Source organism: Pseudonaja textilis, chromosome 2, assembly GCF_049901715.1.
Source record: "Pseudonaja textilis isolate UNSWEBS1 chromosome 2, rPseTex1.2, whole genome shotgun sequence".
In the NCBI taxonomy this organism is placed as follows: Eukaryota; Metazoa; Chordata; class Lepidosauria; order Squamata; family Elapidae; genus Pseudonaja; species Pseudonaja textilis.
In genome coordinates, this window is record NC_141991.1 from 48315883 (window position 1) to 48338061 (window position 22179).

The following is a 22179-nucleotide window of genomic DNA, read 5'->3' on the forward strand; positions in this document are numbered from 1 at the left end:
TATGGGTGTGGCCAGCACATGAAGCATCCAGCTCACGGGTGGAGAGTTTGACAGCCCTGTGTTATAATTTAGGGGTGGGGTGGGGGGGAGAATGGCAGCAGAGTCAGAAGGAAGTTACCTAAGAAAGAATTGCCTATTGCTCCTTAGGGTTTCCTCTTAAGCAAGATAATAGCACTCATCTTCCCACCACCAATTCCATTTACAGTAGAACTTAAATCTTATTCAACCCGCAAGGAAAAGCATTCTCAACCCTACTTAAGGGCAATAGACTACCATAGATGGGCACACAAAATCACATATGATTAACCACCATTCTGCTCCCATCATCTGCACTAATGCTGTTCTATTATTGTACCAAAGGAAAAAACCAGTTTGGAGTCTGAAAAGTACTTATCCTAACAACAAACTAATTTCAACTACTACAATTGGAGGGACATACCGGTAGCAGAGAAAAAAAATCAACAATGATCCATCAGTAGAGGTGGCTCATGTAAGCATGGAAGCTGCTACAGTGTTATTCTGATAATGGTAAGTTGTAAAAACAAGATTAAGTTTTTTATTTTATATCTAAACAGTAGAAGGTCATTATAACTGATTATAAAGGTCCTGAGAAATATTGTTTTACAATAAAAATTATAAATATAGTTTGTTTTAAGGATATGGACTTGATAATTATCACACAGATGAAGCCAGATCATGAAGGTACCGTAGTTGTACATCTATGGAAATGTAGTAAGAGACTCAACATCACACCCTGTCTAAGTAAATCAAGGGCTTTCTTAAAACAAGTAAAAGCCAAAAGAGAGAGAAGTAAGAATACATTTCTACCATAACCAAAGTGCTCTGCAGCAGTTTTAAGTCTCATATAGAAGCAGTAGATAAAGTTAAGTGTAAATAGCATCTATTGAGGCGAAAACCACCCTACTTTATCTACTTGCAAACTAAAGCAATTAAATAAAGTGATACCAAAATTTTACAGGCTTACACACAATTCAGCTCCAATTTTTCAAATAACAGAATACAAATTTTCCAGCTAATATGTTGGTATAGTGGCCTGTTCCGGAATGCAAAAAGTGTTATGGCATCATAATGCACTCTCTCATATTTGTGTCATATCACACAAATATGTAAGGGACAGCATTTATGACTAAATATTTTGTCAGCTCCACCCACAAATGAAAAAGAGCTTGGGAAATGAAGTTAAGGGACCTCACACTCCACACAAGATGATCAAAACATTTCTGCTGTTGATCTTTCCTTTCTTCCAACAGTATTTCTAGCCATTTCTCTTTCCATGAACCAAAGAATTCCAAGCAGATAAAGCAATGACATGTTGAGAGGCAATTTTGATGTGTACTCAAGACTGAATCAGTTTAATATTTGTTTCGCACTTTCCAATTTCACAACTTCAACTTTTGCATTTTCTAATACAAATCAATAGTTGACATAACACAAAATACTGATCTTGAAAGTAATTTTTAAACGACAGAAAACACAAATAAAGGAACTCTTGTTTTCCAGTTCTCAGCCATTCTTTGCATTTCAAGGATTCCTTCTCTTCTATGATGCAATCAGTGTTCATTCTCACAGAAAGCAAGAGCCCACCTGACCCAGTGCCAGAAAAATGAGACAGCTATTTAAATCCAAGAGGTCTTTTTTTACCCCTGGGTCTGTAATGTAACAGGCAAGACAGACAGACATAGATGGCTAAAGGTTGTTTTTTTTCTTAAGTATCACTAATGAGATTGTACACTCACCAGCAACTGACTGAACAAACCACATTCCTTATTCTGTTATTAAAGTATCTCAGCCTCCACTGGTCTAGATATCCTTAGCTGAATCCAGAGCAAGACAATAGTTCATCCACAGATTTACATCCCACATGATGATTCGAACACATGCTACTTAACTGCACAAACACAGCTGACCTTATACAAGATTACAGATTCTACTTGCTCAATAGCCTAGAGATTGCTGCATGCACATAGCTCTATAAACTTTTCACCTAAGCAAGCAAGTTTTGGCTCTGTACCACAGCTACTAGGCATTACAGGACAGGCTAGGCCAACCTCCATGCTCATACATTATCCAAACACCTATTTAGCAAACCACCAAACACTAACTAGATATTTTACTCTTGTATAAATTATATTTTTCCTAAAACCAAACCTCCAAACATTAAGCTACTGAGGATTACAGTTAGATGGATGCCATACTTGCACTCTTATTTTAAGCACTAGAAGCAAAATTCCAAACAAAAAAACCTGTATAGATTAAAGTGCAAACTAGGGTACAAATACTAGACTTCAATCATTGCAGGTGACATTACAAGAGGACTGATAATGGAAGGAGGAAACACAACAAAACTGCTTCCCATTTCAAGAAAACAATAAATGTATATCTCTGAGGCTGAAAACCACAAAAGCAGCCACACTAAAATACTTTGATTTTCGTTCCAGTGACATCAAATGGACAAAAATAGACCTAAATCCAAAGACTCTTGCTTAGAATGAGTTTCCAGATAAACTGGAAGCTGGAACTGTTATATCACTGAATATATCACATCAAATTTAGAGATAAACAGCTTCTCCCTTCCCCATTCTTTCCTCCACCCCCTTTGAAAGAGAAAAATATTCCGTATGGGCTGGCACTCCTATTCCACAGTTGCCTCTGGAACATATTAGGTGTTACAGGAGGTGCTTGATGGGAAGACTATAAAGCAAAGATGTGTACATATCCAAGGAATTCTTAAAAAGTCTTTGCCTCTCAATCAAGATTATTTACTTAAGATTTTGTTGCAATACACAAACCAAAACTCCACAAAGAAACAGGAATGGAGTGCCAGTATAACTACACAATAGCTCATCATAAAGCAAACACAAGGAAAACATTATATGAAGTTATTCCTTTCTCAGAAAAAAAAAGTTATTTTCACATTTAGAACTTCCTTCCCTCCCACATTTTAAATCCATAAATTCATGATCACATTTAATGGGGATGTGCAACATCAGAGAGATCGATCCATTATCTCCAGGTCTGGGACCTCACAGTTTGAAGAGATTAGGTTGAGTGTTGGTGTAATACAATGGCCAACCCTTCCTCGCTCTGTATACTTTCACCTTTTCGGTACAGAAAGAGATATAAAATCAGCATTGTCACACAGTGAGGCCTATGGTCGAAGCAGTTTCTTGCCTTCCCAATGATGGCCTGTGCTGCTTTCATGACTTTCTCATCTCCATGACTCCCGGTTTGTTTGTTTTTAGTTCTCCATGGGAAAAAAAATGCAAAGATCATTCTAGTGTCAAAAAAAATATTTCCTCCTACTCCCTCCTCTTCTCCAGAACAATCAAAGCGATTTAAGGGAGCAAAATAAAACCCCTGCCCCCCCATCCCATCGCTGCAGCTGTAGAACACACAGCTTCCAAGGCAATGGGATGTCAGGCTCAATCGTCCCAGAGAAAAGGAGGGGGGACTGGGGGGGGGGGAGAAATAATCTATTTGCAGGGCGCTAGATGGCAGCCAGGCCCAAAGCACGTGCCCTTTTCGGTGACACGAAAAATGACGGCCACTCTTTCCCACCTCAAGTCTTCAGCATGGAAAAGGAGCAGGGGACTTCAGCGCTGGACCAGGCGAGGAAGCGCACGAGGAACCCAGGCGGTTTTGTAGCACCAGCAGCCCCGAGACGTGGGGCAGGCGGCCGGGCAGGCAGGCAGGCAGGCAGGCCCCATGGGAAGGAGGATTGAGAATAGAGGCAAGAGGGCCAGGATCAGGTTAGCAGGAAAAGGGCGAGCGGGGATAGCTCAGCGCCGGCTGCACCAGGACAGACGATGCGGTGAAGAAATCACCTGCCCGGTACTGGGCTGCACCAAGTGACGCGGAAGGGAGGCAGGAAGGCAGGACAAAATGTCCGGTGGCCGCTGCACCAGATCCTATGGGTGGGGCGCAAGGAAACAAATGGGCGAGCGCTTTCCTTTAGCCAGGCAACCGGCTTCATTTCTTGGAGCTCTGGGTCTTCTTGGGCAGCAGCACGGCCTGGATATTGGGCAGAACCCCACCCTGGGCGATCGTCACCCCGCCCAGCAGCTTGTTGAGCTCCTCGTCGTTGCGAATGGCCAGCTGCAGGTGCCGAGGGATGATCCTGGTCTTTTTGTTGTCCCGCGCAGCGTTGCCGGCCAGTTCCAGGATCTCGGCCGAGAGGTACTCGAGCACGGCGGCCAAATAAACAGGTGCTCCGGCGCCCACCCGCTCCGCGTAGTTGCCCTTCCGCAGCAGCCGATGCACTCGCCCGACGGGGAACTGGAGGCCGGCTCGAGAGGAGCGAGACTTGGCTTTGGCTCTGGCTTTCCCTCCGGATTTACCCCGGCCGGACATAACGAGGCGAGGCTGGGCGCTCGGTCAGAGCTAAGGCGCCGAGACCCCCCGGTTGCAAAGCAGGCAGGCAGGCAGGCAGCAACGGCCTCGTCTGGATAACGGGGAAAAATAACACCCGCGTAAGCACAGCGGCGGAGGGGAGCGGGGGGGGTGGGCGACTCGAAGAGCGGCATGAGGACGCTGACGCCGCGCATTCCACACTCCTCCCACCCGCTGCCTCAACCCGATCTCATGACCCCGATCCACCAGCCCCGATTTAGCTCTCCTTGGGATTCCCGCACCCCCCCGCACCCCCTTTACCGTTGGTTGCTTCCACGGGGGCCGCCGAAAAGCCGCAGCTGCAATGACAACAAGCGCGAGACGCTGAAGGATATAAATCCAAGCGCATCCTCTCGCTGGCTTCCCATTGGGCAGCTAAGAGAGCGGAGCTGCGCTCTTATTGGCGGGCCCTCCGATCTCTGATTTGCATAGTAGCTCGCTTCCTCCATATTCGGTCTCGGCTGAGAACTCGGGCAGCTGCAGAGCGAAAGACCTGGATGCGCGCGCAAAAGGATTAAGTATTAATAGTGGGGAATATTTTGTAGCTCAGGGTAGACGTGAGGGGGTCCTTGCTTGTTTTCTTGCAGACGTTTCATTACCCAAAGTAGGAAACATCATCAGTGCTACCGTAGTAAAGGAGTGCTGTTTGCTGTCAGTTTATATTCTGGTGACTTGCCTGTCAGTATTGGTGGTGGCGGCAGTCTTACGAGATTCTTTGGCAGTTTCTTGATTGGGGTATTGCTTACTTGATTGGTCTTGTCGGTTTGATGTTAACCTTGGAGTTAATCTGTGCTGATCTGGGTGCTGATTGCTGGTGGAGAGGTTCTTAGGTCTTTTTGTTTCTGGGTGATAGTCTCTTTTGCATGGTCTATAGATGTTAATGGCTATGTGCCTATTGATGGCTGAATTGTCAGAGTGCCAAGCTTTTAGAAATTCCCTAGTGTTTTTGCACTTGGCTTGGTCTAGGATAGTCACCTTTTCCCAATTGAAACTATGGTGAAATCTGTCTTTATGTGTAGTGAAATTAATGATGAAAATTCTTTTAAGCACCAGGTTTGGGCAAATGAAACGTCTGCAAGAAAAGAAGCTCAAAGAGCACCAAGGACTCCTCAGGATTAACAAGTATATTGAGGTGTGGGAGTTGCAACCTTTGTTGAGACTTCAGGTCTTTGGCAGAATGACAGAAAGCTGAAGAAAGAGAAAACCACTTTCTTTGGCATTGTCATTCTAGTGCATTGTCATCTGGAGTGGCCAATCTGCCTTGAAGCATTAAAAGTCTGTAGAGATTCTCAGTCATCCAGGTCTTGGTTGAAGCCATCCAAGATGAGAAGCTCAACATCTTCAAAAGAAAAAGCAAGAAAGTTCAGTTGCCTCCTGAAAAAGCACCTTTGGGACAGTAGAGTAAGAGGCGGTGAAGTAGGGTATTTCCTTCAATGCCACACCAAATTCATTTCTCCAGGATAACTTTGTTTCTCTTCCCCGGCTCGTGGTTAACTGGCCCAAGTGCAAATGCATACGTAGGATGAGTATTGCCTAACTTTACAGATTTGTCTGGTTTGTCACAAAACTTGTAGGCTAACATGAAAGAGTAGGGTGGGTTTATTCCAATTTGTATTTATTTGTGCAATATCTGAACAAACTGCATGTGCCGGCCCAGTTTTAGTTTGCCTTCTGGAAACTTAATTTTATAATAGCTGTGGCTTGGATATTTGCAAAGATTGATTGCTCAGTCCAGAAGCAGGGGAGATAAATAGACGTACACATTTAGCAGAAGTTTTGTGACTGTTGTTAAAGTCAGAGGACTCTTGAATGTGGTTTTTTTCAGAGTTTGAAATCATGCTGCTAAGGAGAAGGAATTGCATTTAAAATGGCATATGAATATGTGGAAATGAAAAGTTATTCTTTCCCATCAGACCCACAGACTCAGAGAATGGCAAAAGAATAATGTACTGGTTTCTTTCAGAACTACCATCAGTCAGTTGCAAAAGGAAGCTCTGCTTGGAACTGGTTATGTCCTGAATAATACCTTTAACACCATTAAACATCTCTGTATCCCCAGATCTTTGAGGACTCATCCAATCTAAACACCTGGCTGACTGTGCAACCAATCATAATCATAATAAAATATCTGATCCAATGCCAGATTGGACATTGGGGACAATTAATATACGATTACTGTATTTTTTGCATTATAAGATGCTCTAGACCATAAGAGGCACCTAGCTTTTGGGGAGGAAAACAAGAAAAAAAAATCTGCGTCTGCCTTCCAGCAATTTGCTTACTTGCAGCAAAGCGCCTGGTCAGCTTCAACACAGCCTTATTTAGCATGAGCAGCTGATTGGATCAGCTCCACTAGAGCTAGAAATGACTAGCATGCATGTAGCATGTGCGGGCAATTTTTACCTTTACTGCATGATTTACTTATAAGTTTGTCTACCATGTCCTACTATTACAAATTGTGAAGTGTATTCAAGTATCTCTCAGCCCAACCTTGCTCAGAGGATTGCTGTTAAGAAAAATAGGGAGTTCTAAGTACATCACCTTGAGCTCTTGAATTTTTGGAACTAACTAAAATAACAAACTGCTATTCAGGATGAGAAATTTTGGAATAATTCAATAAACTGGGCTATTAAAAAGCAGGGAGAAATACAATCAGCTGCTCAGTAATGTACAGATTTTTTTCTCCAGCAACACCTGCAGTCATTGTAAAATTATAATTACCATATGTACAACTAATATTGAAGACTCTTCTCCCTACTCCCGTTACTATAAATTAGCACACACATAAATTACATAAAACTGTTGCAATGGCCAAAAAGGTTCACCTGAGCTTTCAAAGGAAGTGTTCACAAAAGGTCTCCATTCATGAAAACAGACAGCCATGACATTTTTTAGCTTGGGCTCTGGATTATTTTTTTGAAGCTTGTCACTATTGTGCAAAAACCATGGAGAAACTCCATCCCTCAGTGACCCAAACTTCTCTCAATAAGGAGATCTTAGCAAGCTGATTATAGACAATAGTCCTGTTTTCTTCAGTTCCAATTGTAGCCATTCTTAAATAATTGGAAAGACAGTCCTGCATCATTCCCAATGATGGTACAAGAAGCCTATAAGGAATAGTACAAACTACAGAATGTTCAAAATGGTTATAACATGAATTGGTGCAAAATCGCAAACTCTTCAGGATTTGGAATACTTTCTGTACTGAATAATCAAATGCCCAGAATTCTGATTATATTACTGTACTGTACATTTTTCAAATATCAAAATAAGGGCGATGTTGCAGTAAACTCTCCCTGCAAATTGTATTTTACTGTATTTAGTAGGAATTCTATGCATGCAAACAATGAGATATCTAAATGCTTTTTTATTTCTAAAGCTGTTGTCAGGTTAGAAATTAATGTCAAAAGAATTTTAACTCTGAAAAAAATCTTTATTTATATTACCAGCATTGTTTATGTATTAAAACCTTTAAGATATCCCAAATTTGCCTTCTTATTTCTAGTGAACAGAATTTCATGCATTTCAAAGGAACTTTGAATAATTTTTCTGCATATCTAATAAAATGAATGATCATATAACCAAGTATCCTTTTTAAAAAATTAAATACTCTCCCCTCTTTTTAGCCCAGGATTTTGTGAAGAATATACATCTGCATGAATTTCAGGCCTATTTTGGATTTATCTTCTGAAATACCATTTTAATCACCCACCCTTTTGATAATAGTAGTCCTGATGTCTCTTGGGATGAATAGCAACACTTGTCTTGAGTCCAGTGTGACTCCACATAAGCAGCTAATATTTTGTCTTTCTCTCTTGACCCTATAAAGCTTTAGTTTACCATTTTTTGCATTTTTCCCTAAATATCCAGTTATCCTTAATACAGCCAACTACCTATCTTCACTTTCCCCAAAAAACAAGACTAAAGTTCTTTCTCTCTTCCTTGCTATTCTCTTACCACCTATTCAAAATACTGACTGCAGTGGTGGCCTGATCATTATAGCTTTGATGAATTTGTTGAACAATACTATCAAAGGTTTGGAACGTATAGTAAATCCAAATTAGTGAAACAACATCCTCTTGGAATAGCTTCTTAACCAGTAAGAATTATATTTGTATATTGATTGCAGATGATATTCCACATCTTCCAAAGCAGATGAAAAAGGGCAAAAATTTGTACTGGTTTCAGACCAAAATAAATTATCATTCTCACTGTGCAGCAACAAATCTTCAGCAGGCCTATTTTCAGTGGCCTATTTTTTTCCATAAAAGACAAAGCAATCCACAAAGTGAATTGAATGAATACAATGATGGTAACCATGACAAACCAAATCTCTGCTTCTGTCCTTGGAGGAGAAAAAAAAACATTAAATCCCTCACTTATATATTTTGGAAAGCTATTGCCTTTTTCAAGATTGGCAAGGTCAAGTCAATGCTGCACTTAACATCTATATATCCTATTTGTTTCAGATAAAAGAAACTAAGTGTTTAATGTCAAAGCCCATCTACTCGGCATCAGGAAGGAAGCATATCTGAAGTCTTATAATTTATTTATAGATTATACCTGTATTACAATCTAAATCAGGAGATCTAAATATTGCAATAACTCAACACATAAGACCCTCTTTGGTAATAAGCAATAGAACCAAATTATCACTGTTTTTTCATTTGCTTTGCAGAAGGTTCTCCATCTTTTTTGAGCCACTGGTGCATTAAGTCCATGCTAGTTTTTTTACACGGTGATGTCTGGATGAACTGGCTGGACCACTTTGGTAAATTGTCTTCATCCTTATCACTTTTCTTGGGGCCTTTGTTTTTTAACCAGTTCAGCATTACTGTGCTGCTTGCATTAATCTTAGTATTCTGGAAGATACAAAGCAAGATTTTATGACTAGTCCATCCAGTCTAGTGAATTTTGATATTTGTTTCGTGTCACAATTCCAACTCGGTGAAATGAAAAATACAACCACAATTGAGCCCAGCATTTCCATTGCTAAGTGAGACAGTTGTTAAGTGGGCTTTTCCCTCTTTCTTGCCACGGTTGTTCAATGAATCACAGTGTTAGTGACACAGCTGTAAAGTGAATCTGGCTTCCCCATTGGCTTTGTTTGTTGGGAAGGTCGCAAAGGTGACCCTGGGATACTGCAACTGTCATAAATATGAGCCAGTTGCTAAGTGTCCAAATATTGATCATGTGACCACGGGGATACTACAATCGTCATAAATGTGAAAAACAGTCATCAGCCACTTTTTTCAGTGCCGTTATAACTTTGAGCAGTCACTAAACGGATGGTTACAAGCAGGGGTGGGCTACTGGGGGTTTGGGAGAACCCCTAGCTAAGATGCTGTGCAGTTCACAGAACCCCCCAAATCCCACTCCTGGCTGGTCGCACCCACCCCTCCCCTCCCAAGAGTCCCCACATGGCCCATTTTGGATGCAGGTAGGTGCAGGGGGCATGCGGAGGCTCAGGATGGGTGAAAAATGGGCCTCCCGGAAGTTTGGGAAGCCCGGAAATGTGCCCATTTCTGGCTTCCAGACAACCTCTGGAACCCAGGGAGGCCATTTTCACCCTCCCGGAGGCTCAAGGAAAGCATCTGGAGCCCAGGGAGGGCAAAAACACCCCTCCACCGTGGTGCAAGAGGCTAAATAGGCCACGCCCACCATGGCCACGCCCACCCAGCAACCGGGCAGAGAACCCTTTGCTAAAATTTGTGAAGCCCACCCCTGGTTACAAGTCAAGGGTTACCTGCATTGAAAAGAAAAAAGATTCCCAAACCACTCCACCCCAAAAAACAAATTTATATCTGAAGAGGGCAATTTCAGTTTATCAGGATCACACAGCCCAATTTATCCCGGAAAGTTTGATGGAGACCCTGAAATAATAATTTTACCTATGAACCGCTAAAGAGAATACAGATGCAGAAGATGTACATGCACCTCCATCTGTGAATTTCATGCTGTCCAAATCAATCAGTAACATCAATGCAACATTTACTTTTACCTGGAGATGCTTAGCCTAAAAGCAGGTAGCAGTAGCTTAGTCAATCTCAGAATCTAAGCAGGGTCAGCCATGCTTAGTATCTGGAGGGGAGACCGCTATAAAATTAGAGGGCTGTAAAATCGATCAGGAGGTTGGAAATATACCCTAGAAAAGGAAATGCAAACATACTTTTTTGGGATCCAATTCAATAGGTAAAATGCATTCTGATGAATTATTTCGGGAATTGTTCACTATTGTTGACACGGGATGGAAGGCAATGTTTTCTGTTGGCTGGATAAGGTGAAGTGCTGCTTCTGCAGGTATTTCTGCAAAGTCAAGCCATTTTTTAACTGCTTCGTCCCCATCCAGAATAGCTGGCATTCTAGACAAGTAGAAAGACATAGATTTTAATAATGGAAAGAAACATCTGAACTAGTCCACAATCTAATAATAGAAAACAAGGCCAAACATCAGTATGAACCAGATTCTAAAAATCAAATCAGCAAAAAAAAAAAAAGGTCTGTATTGCAACACCTTCATTAAAAGTTCAGTCAATTTCTCCAAGGATGAAACTGACCAAACAACGTAGAAGGTTTGGAACAAAGCTTAATTATTACTGCTATTTGAATAAATCATACAGAAATCACCATAGATGCCTATTTCATATAAGCATCTTATAAGAAGCCTCCATCTTATAGGAATATAACATTTCATATTCTGATTTTTATATTTAAAAATAAGCACACTATCTGGTAAATCAAAAAAGTTAGATAAGAGGAAATGCAATTTATGAAACATTATTTTTCAGTTTCTCCATTTTTCAGTATGTTCTAGAAGCGCTCTCTAGTGAAGTCTCTCTTGCCTGTGATGGATGAATCTTACACATTCAGATGCATTTACTGTGATGATACTATAACTGTACAATGGTTCTGCTCCATTCTGGGGCTCCCAGCAATCAAAAATTCCAGCCATGGTAAGCAGCTTTCTCCCTTTTGAATCTTCAACCTCATCTTCCATTTCTGGTTTGGTGAACTGCAAATGAAAAGACAATATATTAAAAAAAAAAAAACCTTAACAGCAACAGGGTCACCTTTAAGCAAACAAATACCATAACTTTAGATCTCTTATCCTCCTCTTCTTGTAAATAAACTTCTGTTTATAAGTCCTTAACTAACATTATTATAATTGCACGGAAAATCAAAATTATTATTGAATCTATTACTGCTGAATAATTATATCACAATAACTAAAATTTAACTCATAACTCAAGGTTTTGCAGAGGTGGGCTGTTGCCGGTTTGCCCCAGTTGTAGCAAACCGTTAGTTAAGATTAAGCACATTCGGCAAACCGGCAAATCCCACCACTGGCTGGCCCCGCCCCCACCCATTTTTAACCCTGGTTTGGGGGCCTTTTGGGGGCTGTTTTCAGGCCATTTGGGGCCTGAAAAATGCCTGAAAAAACAGCCCAGAAAACGGCCTGAAAATTGGCCAGTTTGGGGGCTGCTTTCAGGCTGTTTTTCAGGCCATATTTGGCCATTTTCTGGACCAAAAACAGCCTTAAAAACAGCCCCAAAACAGCCTGAGTTTTGAGCCATTTTGTTGTGGCTAGCCGGCAGCAGGTGCACAATGGCTGAAGAGAGCAAGGACTCAGATGAGGGGCCAGGACCATTAGTGAGTGGACTGCTGCCTTCAGAGATTGTGGGGGCTGGAAGCAGTGATGGGGAGGTTTCCAAGGAGCCTGTGCCAAGTGCACATGAGCGCAGGATTGCTTGGAGGAAAGAACAATTACAACAGCACGGGCGACTCGGGAGTAAGGCTGCAAGGTAATGGCCCCTCCTTCAAGAAGATAAAAGCCAGCTGTGAAACTAACCTTCTTTGCAGGAGGCAAAGACATTTTGAAACTCAAGCCTCGTGGACATTAAAGTATCCTGAGTTTGCATTTGAAGATTCTTATTTTGCAAATTATTTCTTGTCTGTTATCTTTTGGCAAGTCTTGCACTGTTTGGCAAGATGTGCTCATCACAGCTAATTATTTTGTAAAAGCATTACAAGTTTTCTGTTCCTTTTGGATTGTCTTTGATTTGTTGAAAAGGGGCATGGGTCAGAACACATTTTCAGGCCATATTTTGGGCCAAAAACACCCTGAAAATGGCCCCCAAACAGGCAAAAAATGGGCAGAGGCGGGGCCAGCCAGTGGTGGGATTAACTCCAACCGGCTGAATCCTACCTTCTGAGGTGAGTGGGTGGGACACAGGGCTGGGTATGATGAGTAATGTCAGCCACCCAGTCACATGACCAACTGGCCATGCCTACCCAGCCAGAGAACCGGTTGTTAAAATTTGCAGCCTACCACTGAGGTTTGACACTAGAGAATAAAATGGTTCTTCTAACACTGAATGCGTTTTATAAATTAAGCTTGTGAACTACCCAAATTAAATCTGTTTGCCAGTCCAGGCTCTGATAATTTCTTAGATTACTACATAATATCATATGTTGTCCTTGAAGACTGCTCAAAAATGGAATATCATTAAAAAATGTCTTCACAAATAATTATCAATTTTCAGTAGCTAAACTCTGGTGCCGGGAATTTATCTCCATTACTGATTTCAGAATACAATTCAAATAACTTTATCTGATAAGTTTTTTACAACTTACCCTGTTTCCAAGTTTACCTTGTGATATGAAGGAATGTTAATAATTTTAGCAATTGCACTTAGACTTATATACCGCTTCATAGTGTTTTACAGCCCTCTCAGCAGTTTACAGAGTCAGCATATTGTCCCCAACAATCTGGGTCCTCATTTTACCAACCTCAGAAGAATGGAAGGCTGAATCAACCTTGAGATAGTCAGGATAGAATTCCTGGCAGCAGGCAGAGTTAGCTTGCAATACTACAGTACATTCTAACAACTGTGCCACCACAGCTCGATTTTAGTTGTATTACCACCATTCCTCAGGGAATTTTGCTTTGTGTCTGTTACTTTAGATGCTAGGCAAAAAGCCCAGTTTGTCATTCCAGATGTTTCTCACATTGTGTACTTTTATTCATGCTATGATATTTTTAGCAATACATTTTATTCATTATTCTGAACTGTCCTGGAAATGTCAAGCTGATCTGTGTATAACTGCCAGGTTATTGCAGAGTTTACCATTTGGAATTGTTAAATGCCCAGAGACTCAAAACAAGTGTTTCAAGAAGTAGAATGTATGCTTAGGAATACCACATTTCCTCAACTCAACAGCCTTTAATCAAGCAGGATCATATATGACCATCCTCAACCTGAGTTGCAGCAGCTATGACAAAAAGGGGAAAGTGTAAAGGCACAATTCCACCCATTTCTGTCTGACAAATCTAATATTAATAGTAGTATCAATAAACTTTTATGGGATAGCTTTAAAAATATCAATGAAACATCAGCATGAAATACAACGATTGCAATGTTATACAGGGGTGGGATTCTACCAGTTCGCACCTATTCACTAGAATTGGTTGTTAACATTCTAAGCTGTTCGGAGAACTGGTTGTTAGAAGAAATTACTGGTCTAATCCTGTAAGGAAGACAGGAAGGAAACATTCTGGTGTTGCTTACAGAAATTGCCTCTCCGTTAACCCTTATTACATTCTTGGCGGGACTAGACTTCCTGTCTCTGGAACTTCTCTGGAGTTTTTTTTCCCTCCTTTACTGGTACTTTGCTTGTGTGGAGTGACCATTCAAAGTTACAATGGCACTGAAAAAAGTGACTTATGACCATTTTTCACATTTATGACTGTTGCAGCATCCCCAGTCATGAGAGGCCAGGTGAGGAGATGCGTGCCTCAATGTGAGTGATATTGAGTTGGCCACGCCCAGCCAGTCACATGACCACCAAGCCATGCCCACCAACTAAGCCATGCCCATAGAACTGGTTCTTTAAAAATTTGAATCCCACCCCTGCTTATGACCATTTTTCACACTTACAACTGTTGCAGCATCCCCACAGTCATGAGTTCAGGTGAGGAGATGCGTGCCTTGATATGAGTGATATTGAGTTGGCCACACCCAGCCAGTCACATGACCAAGCCACGCCCACCAACTTAGCCACACCCACAGAACCGGTTGTTAAAAAATTTGAATCCCACCCCTGATGTTATACCATTTCCTGCTCAGTTTGGGCAAAGTAAATGAAATATGGCTGCTTTTGTCCATTATGTTGTCGCCATTCATAGTAGCCATCGGCCAGCACCACACAGCGTTTACCTTTTGAAAGAGGTACCTTTAGAAAAAGAGAGGAGCAGGATTAATAGCAATCTATTCAATGCTAACTTCAAATGCATTATTGCTGGTAGATTATAATACTACCTCAGAGGGCAGGCTGCAAAATCATATTCCAAGCAAGAATATGAGTTCACTCTAAGTTTTCATTAGGACCGTGCAGCAATTCAAAGTGTGAAAGGTAGTTTGAAGTGCACAGAAACACTCATATAGCATCTGTCAATAATTGCTGCAGAGTTCCTGTGTTTGCTTAACCACTGCCATTCAATCCCAGGACAAGGAATACTACATATGATTTAAAGAGGGGCTACATAAGTGCACACCCGTGCTTCACCTTGCCATCTCTCCTTCAAATCCAGATTGGTGCAAAGTTGTAATTTTACACTATTTTGACCTCCATATAACATTCAGTGTTGTCTGAAAATAAACACTGGATCACTTAAAATACAGGAGTGATTTGTTTGAAATGAAGAATGGAAACCCTCCCCATTAGCTAATCTTTGCTAACTGTTCTGAATTTTCTGCAGCATGAACACTGGTGGCCTCCTTATTCTTCAGACAAATTTGTGGTTAATAAATCTTGAAGGCCATATTTAGTCAGAATGCCAAGCCAGAATTTTTCAGAATACCAACTTCCTTTTTAGAATAAGGCTTCTTTTACAAACAAGAACAGGAGGTTCCAGAGTAAACATGATTATAGTAAACATGATTATACTGGGGCTCCCAGTTTATTCAATAACTTACACTTCAAATTTGAATTATGAAATCAGTTTCCAGATTCATAAATGATCTAAGGATTAAGGTATTTTCTACTTTAGTTTGTTCTTGATGGGATTTTGCTCCCTAATGAGAATTTCTGAAGATTTTATTCATGTTCCAGAATTATACCAATAAAACAGCAAGTAAGGCTTAAGAACCTCATTGTTTACATTATATTGCAGCAGTTCTTGTTTTTATATCCCCCTACTCTAATTCTTGGAGGTCTGGGAAAAACAGGAAGGAAGTTGCAATTGGAGAAACTAGACCAGAAATAACTAAAAGCAGTTTCCCACAATCATGGTTAAGCCACCAAGTCATTATAGATCAAACTTGAGGTTACTTGCTGCTATAAGAAGAACAAAGAGAATTAACTTTTTAGGAGGATATCTATTGTACTTCCTTATTCATGTGTATATAATTTCCTGATTCTATTTGTTATATAATAATCTGATCCTTCAAAAAAGGAAAGAACATTATAGAAAAAAGTAATTATATTCAGCCTTTATATTAATTTTTAATGGCCTTATTTACACTACTGCAGTTCTACGGGCCTGTTTCAAAAGTCAATATTTCGTTCTGACAAGCATTTGAAATGGTGTCACTAACAGGGCTTTTCCTGTTTCAGAAAAAAAATAAGATGTAGTTTGCAGCATCTTGATGTCGGTATTTTAAACAAAGCTTCCGTTTTCATGTGTAACCCAAAAGTCATGAAGGTCATGGTTGGAAGGAAACAAAGACTTTTTTTTCCCCAAACTGAAGATTATACAACTAACCTTATAGCAGAATTTCTCCATCATGGTATCACTCCGACAATTGGAAGTGTTGTACTGCATTTTAGATGGGTCAGCTTCCTTGAACCAAGATGGAACTAGCCCCCAACGCATGGCTACAAGGATACGCTCAGAAGAATTGGCATTCTTTCATAAACCAAAAAAGGAAATATTGTGAAGAAGCATGCATAGAATTAAGATTACTCTACAAGCAAAGACTCTGTTCCAAGACTCTGTTCCACAGATACTCCTCTGTGTATCATTCCTGGTACAGTGAATGTTGATATGTTTTAAACAGCAAAAACCTTAATCAGTTTCTTAGAAGAGAAAAATCAGATTTAAAAGAAGTTATTTCAACAAAGAGGCTGCATGCTCAGATTCAGCTAAGATGTGCACCTTGCTTGAATATGCAACTGGCCAATTTCTCCCCAATGAAGAATATATGCTTCTGTGTATTTATATCTTAGAAGTAGTTTGAGTTTCGTCTTCATTAGGTCTGATAGGCTGCAAAACTTCAGACATGTTTACCAAAACTTCTTTGCTATCATCCAGTAATCTTTTGGGGGGTTTTGCAGACTAGATATGGTAGCCCTACTTTTGTGTGTGTCTGGAGGGGGCGGGGGAGAAATAATCAGCTAGTCAGCTCAGTTACTGAAAGAATGAGTGGCAAAATGTAAACGTGGTAAAAATGTGAAAGGAGGAAGCCAAGTTGTGGTTAGTATTATTAGAAAAGCTCAATTATTTTATATAGGAATTTTAGGGATATATTGGAGTGCACACGGAGTCATATATTTCAAAACAACCTCCCCCCCACCCCACCCCCAAAAAGATAAGTCTCTTCAAGATGAGCTGCTTTTCTGGAGATTTCAGAGACATGTCTGTGTAGTTTTCTTGGCAACAATATAGAAGCGGGTTAATACTGCTTTGGGGTTTTGCTTTTTTTTCAATTTCCAAGTTTAACAAACACACATGGAATTTTCAGGCTCTGTTATCCAAGTTCTAATTAGGCTCTATTTGCTTAGTTTAAGCCCAGACAATGCAAATGCAAATTAGAAGAATCGTTCAAGTAAACACAATGCATTTATAAATATCTTCCACTACCTAAATGAGTCATTTCTTGCATCTTTCTCAGTTAAAACAATTGAAACAGACAAACGGGTTTCATTTCTTCTTTTTGTCTATTTAATCAAATTCACTTTCAGTGCTATCCTGTGCATAACTTCTAAATTAAGGTTTTAAAAACAACACTTTTGTTTGTCTGAAATCTTACAATACGTAACTTTAAATATTAAAAAACATTAAAAACTTTATTTCTAATTCCATATTCACTATGTCTTGTGGATCAGTTTGGTGCTTTTGCCATCATAGCATTCCAAATGTTTAAAATTATCAATACAATATTTGGTTATCTATTTCCCTTCAAGTATGCCCATTCCCCTTTTGTCTTGCCCTCTTGCTTGCTAATCCTGTGTATCTCTTTTTCCCCAAGGTTAAAATATTCTTTACTATATGTTGTTCCCTGGGAAGCACAGCATACCAGATAAATTGCCAATGAAGTAGCAAAAGTAATTAGTAACTTTTTTTGTAGTGGAAGAGAAGAATATGTGTAATTAACTTCATGTATTTTTCTTTCTTTGTGATTTTATGAACTGCTAAAACTTTTGTAAATTGTTATCCTGAGCATTTAGGCAGGAAAATGAAAGAGGAAATAGTTTGAAAAAGCGTTATGCTTATATGAAGTTTCGAGTTTGTGTGTGTGCAGTGATCTGATACTTCATTATTTTGAAGTGCCAAACATCTTTATTTTGAACTACAAATAAAATCATGTCCTATTTAAGTATTTTTTTAAAGCTTGAGCAGTTAGCATTATTATAAAATGGAAACTATTATTATCTCCCCTCTTACTTGTATGTGTTTATCTAACAGGTAATACAATAGCATGCATATTTGAAAACCATGGAAAATGTTATGGTGGAATCCCCTCAAATAAACCTGTGGCATTTTATCAGACATGTGATACTAAAAAGTTCATATGTATACCAAAAAATTCCTTCATAGATGACTATTAATGATTTCTAAAGGGAGAGGCTACTGTTCCTTTATTTTTAAGGGACACTTTTATCAACTAAATTCAATAAAAAGTTACACACACAAACACAATTTCTTTGGTGCAAGACATAATTTTATGTATCCAAGGTCTACCAGTCAAGAAATATATACAGGTATATGGCATTGGGGAAGAACTACCTGAGATGCTGTTTATACAATATGCAGTTGCTGGTTGATTATTTCTACAGAATAACGGTGTAATTAACAACTTTTTGAAATGTAGATTTTAGTTAACTTTCACAATTATCACAAATTTTAAAACTATGATTTATTTAATGAGAAGAATATGCCGTTCATAGAATCGGAAAACCTGACATACGTAATCAAAATCAACTCCTGCAAATTTTGCTAGCAGTTAGCTGCCTAATCTTTGCTTGAACTCATCCAGGAATGAGGGTAAATGAGCATAATTCCAATTGTGGCATAGTCATCTCAATACCTACAAGCAACCCATATATTGGAGCTCATTGATATGAGGGAGATACTCAAAATATTTTCTTATTGTTTTCTTAAACAACCTGAAAATAAATTTCTTACAACTTTAAAATTGCCAAGTAGGCCTGAAGTCAAAACTTTTCTGAAGCATTTTTCAAATTTTCAAATACCCGCACTAATGGGAAGCCCAGCATTCCCGAAGTCATTTAACTGCTCTTATGTTTTTATTAGGATTTTCTTGCTAATATTCAACCAGAAGTCATTTTATGTCGCTAAATCTATTTTTTTTGTAGCTTCACAATTGTATATCCAAAAGAATACACATTGTGAATTAGCATAACCTCACATTATATTCTATTGCAATAATAAGACCTTATTTTATCATAAGGGAAGATAATATATGGATCTCCAAATAGATGGATTCCATTATCCTTGATAATTAGTAATATTGACCAGGCTGATTAGTCTTTTGAAATCCAGTAATATTTTGAAGGGAAATTTTAGTGCTCTATATTAGTGATACAGGAAGTTCTATTTTAGTGATATAGGAGGCAAATAAAAGATACTTTGAAAACTGTCATGCTTTATTTTCAGAGCTTCAGGGAAGGTATCATAAGCATTAATATCCCAAATAAAACATGGCTAAAATGTTTAAAAAGTCTAATTTGATATTTTTTTTAAAAATGCTTCTCTTGAGATCACAGATGTAGTATTAATTATAAGTAGCTTCTATAACAGAAAACTAAAGTTCTACAAAATGCCACAAAGCAGACAAAATATGCTTGTGATTATTTTTTAATAAAAAATCAGCTTTAACTAGCATGTAAGATGAATGTAAAAATGTCTGAGAATAGAAACTAAATGCAGCTAACAGTTTCAAGTAGTCTTTGATTTATGACCACAGGTGGGACCAGAATTTCCATTGCTAAGCAAGGTGGGTGTTAAGTGAGTTGTACTCAATTTTATGACATATTTTTTGCCATGGTTATTATGCAAGTCACTGCTGTTGTTAAGTGAAGTCCTCTCTTGACTTTGCTTGTAGGAAGCCAACTGGGGAGGTCGCAAACGGCAATTATATAGCCCCTGGAGGCTACAGCTGAGGCAGATGTGCCTGGATTTTGATCATATGGCCAGAAGGATGCTATAAGGGTCATAAATATGAGGACTAGTTGTAAGCCATCTTTTTCAGTGCCATCGTAATTTAGGTGATCACTAAAAAGAACATTGCAAGTCAAGGATTACCTGTACTTTTTAAAAGATTATGTTACATAAGTCAATTGAAGTAATTCACCTTCTCAAAATGTTGCCGGGAGAGAAGCACAGGACTGTTAGATTGTGGGCTCTTATTGAACGAGGGGCTGTATTTGTCAGCATTTTGCCATTCAGGATACTTTCTTTCTCCTCGATTATTGTGATAAGCGCAGGCACGGCGGATACGGTCTGCTCCCAGAGTAACAGCTGTCCGTCCACACATTCTTCCAGAGTGCACCCAAAACAGTGGCCTACAAAACAATGTTTTAGGAACATACTAGACAACCTGAACACTGTTGTGTCATCATCTCAGTGATATTGACCTAACTTGACCAATCAACCCGAATGGCCACGGGTGAGCAAAAGAGCAGTGAGAGAGCAACTTAGGACGTCCTGCTGGTCTGCTTATTCACTTGGCTTGGGGGATGCTTGTAGGGAGAAAGTCGATGGGGAAGCCGGCAGGGGAGATCAATTCTCTTCCTACATTTCTAATTATTCCTATTATCAACTAAACTTGTATACCGCCCAACTTGCAATTACTCTAGGCAGCTCAAAACAATCAAAGAAATTACAATTAAATCAACATAGCAGAAATTAACCTAAAAGAGGCCAAGCCTGATAAAGTGAAGGGTCTCACTCTCCCTGGCTGAAGCCCAGCATGAGAAAGCTACTTTTTACTTGATGCTTCAATTCTTCAGTCTTGGCTGCTTCATTTTTCCCGATTTTGCTAAACTCCACAGCGATTAATAAGTGAATAATAAGCTTTAAGAGTAAAAGCAGCCTGACATGATACAAATAGATGAAATAGCACCCTCCAGAAGGGTCAGTCAGGCCTTAATTTTCCTTTCTTGCTAATCTGCATCCTGAAAAAGTCGACGTGAAAAGGCCAATTTTGATAAGAAATCCCTGTTCTCTTAACCATCACCGGCAAGACCAACGGAAATCATTAATTCAGCTTATTCTCCGGAGATCCCCTACCTACGTCCTCTGATCCATCGCTAAATATTTCCTCCAGTCAAAAAAGAGAGGAATTTTATGCAGACAATAAATCGCCAAACGCCAGAAAACGTGGGGAGAGATGCTCCTTCAACACCTTCAGCTTTTCCTTCCTTCCTTTCTCCCTTCCTGGTTCGGCCGCCCAAAGGAGCCTGAGCCGCGCATGAAAGAAAGCTACCAAGAAAAGGGACGAGGCTGTTTTCCTACCGGAGAAATTCCCAGGTTTGAGAGGAAGGGGCTCACCAGGACCAGCTACACACAAGGTTTCCCTAGCACGTCAGAAGCCATTTCCGCATCCCCGCCACCGCCGCCCCTTTCAGTCTCCCGGATTCAATCCTGACCAGAGGAAACAGGCGCCTCCTCCCTTCGAGTTTTCCCGCCTTCCAGCGCACCTCTCCCTCGGTCGATCCGGCCTGGCTGAGGGCTCCGGTTTGTGGCTCAGCTTGTTTTTCAGAACGCCGCCTCGGAAGTCACCCGCTCCGCGGCGGCCACCAAGTTCTCCCCCACCCCACCCCGCGTCACTGAAGTGCAGCGAAGCGTCCGCCTCCCCCCCGCAAAGATGCTCGTCCTCCAGGTCGGTCCGCGTTGCTTCCAGGTCTTCATCCCGGCAACTTTTATTTATTTCTTTTTGATGCCGAACGATGCCAAGTTTGTCTGATCTGCCTCCACCGCTCCGGCTCGAAAAGCAAAACTTCATTCCCAAACCGAATTTTGGAACTCCGAATTTGAATCTGTAGGGCGGAGGTTGTGCGTGGTGGTGGTGGGGAATTACGGTTCAGAAATCAAGACAGGAGAATTCTTCTCCAATCACATATAAAGCTACTAATAATCATCCACTATATTTAAGTCATTTCTCTCTACTTCGGAGAGGCTTTACAGAAGCATCCTAACACCCTGCATAACTTTTGTGTCAGAACTATAATACTTGGGACTGCAAAACACCGTTGAATACATATGAATATACATTTCTAACTCAGCTGCCAACCAACGATCATCCATATGTCTACAAACCAGATATGGTAACTGTAGGATATAATTAAATGCATGTTGTCAATTTGTGGCCAACTTTTTCTTATAATCATTTCTAAAAAAAAAAAATTAAAACAAACCAGTATATTCAATAAGCATGCCTCAATGTGTCCTTAGAACTCTCGCCATAGTTTTATTACAGCTTCAGAAGGACTGGCTTAAGTGTAAAACATTATATAAAATGAAAT

The 22179-nt window shown here is 40.1% G+C and overlaps 2 protein-coding genes across 4 annotated transcripts; both read right to left on the reverse strand.

The window, feature by feature from the left end:
- Positions 1 to 1344: 1344 nt before the first annotated feature.
- On the reverse strand, positions 1345 to 4873 carry LOC113452009 (histone H2A type 2-B-like). The gene is made up of 2 exons (XM_026723416.2): positions 4672 to 4873; positions 1345 to 4462 (listed from the first exon to the last, which is right to left on the reverse strand). Exon 2 carries the CDS (start codon positions 4369 to 4371, stop codon positions 3991 to 3993), a length of 381 nt encoding a protein of 126 aa, XP_026579201.1. The 5' UTR covers positions 4372 to 4462; positions 4672 to 4873; the 3' UTR covers positions 1345 to 3990.
- Positions 4874 to 7822: 2949 nt separating this feature from the next.
- HMCES (5-hydroxymethylcytosine binding, ES cell specific) lies at positions 7823 to 21415 on the reverse strand. 3 transcript variants are annotated; one of them, XM_026723431.2, is made up of 7 exons: positions 20945 to 21415; positions 20007 to 20217; positions 16175 to 16318; positions 14524 to 14643; positions 11253 to 11422; positions 10580 to 10772; positions 7823 to 9272 (listed from the first exon to the last, which is right to left on the reverse strand). In XM_026723431.2, the coding sequence occupies exons 2-7, from the start codon at positions 20187 to 20189 to the stop codon at positions 9063 to 9065; spliced, it is 1020 nt and encodes a 339-aa protein (XP_026579216.1). In that variant the 5' UTR covers positions 20190 to 20217; positions 20945 to 21415; the 3' UTR covers positions 7823 to 9062. The 3 variants fall into 3 exon arrangements, with proteins under 3 accessions (XP_026579216.1, XP_087779920.1, XP_087779919.1); XM_087923794.1 differs by having other exon boundaries at positions 21206 to 21309; XM_087923793.1 differs by having other exon boundaries at positions 21170 to 21309.
- Between the last annotated feature and the right edge of the window lie 764 nt (positions 21416 to 22179).

Coding starts and splice junctions, on each gene's coding strand:
- HMCES (XM_026723431.2), bottom strand. CDS start 20,189: ATGTGTGGACGGACAGCTGTTACTCTGGGAGCAGACCGTATCCGCCGT. Junction 14,644..16,174: donor TGGAGAAATTCTGCTATAAG/GTTAGTTGTATA, acceptor CTTTTTCTAAAG/GTACCTCTTTCAAAAGGTAA. Junction 10,773..11,252: donor GTAAGATTCATCCATCACAG/GCAAGAGAGACT, acceptor CTACTTGTCTAG/AATGCCAGCTATTCTGGATG.
- LOC113452009 (XM_026723416.2), bottom strand. CDS start 4,371: ATGTCCGGCCGGGGTAAATCCGGAGGGAAAGCCAGAGCCAAAGCCAAG.